Below are 1,282 nucleotides of genomic sequence, written 5' to 3' on the forward strand. Positions count from 1 at the left end.
AAGCAATCATCAATGTTGACTCAGGCTACTGGAAATCTGACTAGTTATTTTGTTGGTTTATGACAGGATGTGAGTTTTGTTAACATTTGGAAGTAGGAGGGAGTCACCACATACATTTTCTTTCTATTGGACTAAGCAGAATTTTCAGCACTGAAAAATTAGTTGTTTATGGGAAGAGGAGGAGGCAGTGGGGCCCCAATGATACTGTCAAAAATATATTTATGGATATATATTCTGAAGAAGGAAATTTAGAAAAAAAATAAAACATACATCTTGGAATGATAGTTTATATTTATATACAAGATTGGAGGGCTATAATACACTGCTGCAATAGATGTCCTCAGTGTGCAATTTCTTCCCTGTCCTGTTAGTTACTGCAAGTGGTAGGACCACTTCAGAAATGCCATCCCTCTTCTCCACCCCAAACCAAAGAGAAGTGAAACCTGTGGAAGTGCCCACCTCTGTCTGTCAGTCTCCTGGGAAAATACCCCACGTGCCTCAAATGAGCTAAATGCCTGCCCACACTCTCACATGCACCTCTTAGGCACTGCCGTAACTCTGTCTGTGTTTCAGTGGGCATTTTCTTTTGAATCACATGGGAAGCATCAATGAGACAGCAGAACCAGACCCACCAGATGTTGTCTGGTTCCACTTCTCCTTAGTGACTTGTGTTGGTTCCTACAGTGGTGCCTTACAGCAGATTGCACTGCAGAAAAAAGGGAAAGTTAAACCAGTGTCTAAAGTGAGGTCCAGGGTATTCTAAAAGTCTCCTACCTGAATTATGGACATCCGGCTCGGGGGAGCCTCGCTGGCGTTAGTCCCTTGCCCTGTGAAGCTGGTGTGGCAGCCCACATGTCCCTGGGGTACAGTCAGGTTGTTGGAGGCGGGCTTCAGGTACATCACCTCAGACCTGGGAGAGCTGAGGGGCAGGCGGGTCTGGTAGTCAAAGTACATGGGTGAGGTGGCCAGGGATGGGCTGCTCACCACGTTCATGACATTGAGGGGACCCCGGCTGTCCTCGCCCTCACTGGGCACCAGCATAATGTCATTCTTGCTGATCTTCTTCTTCTTGCCCTTGCCCCCTCCACTGCCACTGCCTCCTCCTCCCCCGCCACTGCCTCCCCCTCCTCCCAGCTGAGGGTGGCTATACTCGGCAATGCGACAATTATAGGTGCGGATCTCCTTGTTCTCTCGTTTGCACTTCACAGCAATAGTGATCATGGCAGCCAGCAAGATGATGGAGACAGTGCTCAGTGTCACAATCAGCGGCAGCGACCACTGC

At 48.5% G+C, this 1,282-nt stretch overlaps 1 protein-coding gene across 3 annotated transcripts in view; it reads right to left on the minus strand.

Moving 5' to 3' along the window:
* The window catches only part of PCDH10 (protocadherin 10), a 91,401-nt gene that overhangs the window by 85,408 nt on the left and 4,711 nt on the right, over nucleotides 1-1,282 (minus strand). For all 3 annotated transcript variants that reach the window (XM_031063760.1, XM_031063761.1, XM_031063759.1), the window contains exon 2: nucleotides 775-1,282. This exon is cut by the window's right edge. In XM_031063760.1, coding sequence (XP_030919620.1) covers nucleotides 775-1,282 — 508 coding nt within the window. The remainder of the gene's footprint in view (nucleotides 1-774) is intronic.

This window comes from Geospiza fortis, unplaced genomic scaffold, assembly GCF_000277835.1.
Source record: "Geospiza fortis unplaced genomic scaffold, GeoFor_1.0 scaffold175, whole genome shotgun sequence".
Taxonomy (NCBI): domain Eukaryota; kingdom Metazoa; phylum Chordata; class Aves; order Passeriformes; family Thraupidae; genus Geospiza; species Geospiza fortis.